Raw genomic sequence first — 1,625 nt, 5'->3', positions numbered from 1 at the left:
AAAAAACTGAACAAGGCCCAAAGTAACTATAGCGTTACTGAATTGGAATGCCTCGCAGCAGTACTCAGTTTACAGAAGTTTAGAGCATATGTTGAGGGCCAGGATTTTACTATCGTCACTGACCACGCCAGCTTGCAATAGCTCATGCGCCAGACACACCTGACCAGTAGACTAGCTCGATGTGCGGTAAAACTGCAAGGTTACCGGTTTAAAATAGAACACCGAAAAGGTTCACTAAATGTGGTGCCAGATTGCTTGTCACGGCAAAATTTTGATGAAGTAAATGCGTTAGAAGTCCGTCCGTTAGTCGATCTGAAGTCGTCAGAATTTTTGTCCGATGAGTATAAAAAGTTAGTAACTCAAGTCCGAAGTAATGGAAACCGCCTACCCGATCTCCAAGTAATTGACGATCTGGTTTATAAACGAACCGAACACCCCCATGGAAATCCAGAACGTGAAGCTTTCAATTGGAAACTATGGGTCCCAAAAACGCGCCTAACGTTACCTTGCGACCCCCTATGTCCGTTCAGTATACTGTCCAACGTCCTTTCCAGAAATTGTACATAGACCTACTTGGACCGTATCCCAGATCAAGACAAGGAAATATTGGCATTTTAATCGTGCTCGATCACCTAACGAAATTTCCCTTACTAAAAGCTGTTAGAAACTTTAACACCCCGGTTATTTGCAATTTTCTCACAGAAAATGTTTTTAGTGTTTTTGGAACTCCAGAAATTATTTTAAGCGACAATGGAAAACAATTCAAATGCACACAATTTAATAATATTTTAGCAGAACGCGGCATTAAGCATTCTTATACCGCCTTATACAGCCCACAAGCTAATGCGAGCGAGAGAGTTAACAGATCGATTATCGCTGGAATAAGATCATACTTGAAAAGTGACCAGGCACTATGGGACAAACACTTAGCAGACATTGCGGAAGCGCTGAGGAGTTCTTACCACCAGTCCATTGGATGCACACCGTACTTTGCTCTATTCGGCCAGCAAATGCTCTCGCACTCTGACGAATATGGGTTACTGCGAAAGTTAGAAACACTTGGCGAAACTGTCTTGGACAGAACCGACAGACTAAAATGTATACGCAAGCCAATATTGGAGAACATTAGTAAAGCGTTCGAGAACTCCGCCAAACGCTACAACTTGCGAAGCAATGCGAAAAATTTCCAAACAGGAGATACCGTTAACCGACGGAACTTCGTGCTGAGTGACGCTAGCAGAAAGTTTGCTCCAAAGTTCCTTAAGGCCAAAGTAATTACGGTTAAAGGCAATTCCATGTATGAATTGGAGGATAAAATTACAAGAAAGCGCGGAATATACCACAGAAAAGATATTCAGGAAGCCAAAGGGGTAATTCACACTGCACCAACACTCCAGCAGGGGGGAAGTGTACTGGCGCACATCACTCGATTGTAATAGTATCCTTTCATATAATTCTCCGCATCATATTCATAGACTTCAAATTCCATCTCTATATTTTTTTTATTCCCCTCCATACCATAAAGCATAATAAACATAGCTCTGCAAGTTTCCTTAACCCATCTTTCCACCCATATGATTTTAGATAATCAGTTATCGATAAATTAGATAGCCACCTCAGCTTAC

The 1,625-nt window shown here is 41.7% G+C and overlaps 1 protein-coding gene across 1 annotated transcript; it reads left to right on the top strand.

The window, feature by feature from the left end:
- Positions 1–1,010: 1,010 nt before the first annotated feature.
- LOC108378059 (uncharacterized) lies at positions 1,011–1,370 on the top strand (the record flags this gene model as incomplete). Its single annotated transcript, XM_017634360.1, has 1 exon — positions 1,011–1,370. A coding segment is annotated over exon 1 (360 nt), but the record flags the coding sequence as incomplete, so codon positions are not given.
- Positions 1,371–1,625: the final 255 nt, after the last annotated feature.

Source organism: Rhagoletis zephyria, unplaced genomic scaffold (assembly GCF_001687245.7).
Source record: "Rhagoletis zephyria isolate East Lansing unplaced genomic scaffold, Rhagoletis_zephyria_1.1 Rzeph_scaffold_13261, whole genome shotgun sequence".
NCBI lineage: Eukaryota > Metazoa > Arthropoda > Insecta > Diptera > Tephritidae > Rhagoletis > Rhagoletis zephyria.
This window is presented reverse-complemented; position numbering and strand designations above follow the sequence as displayed.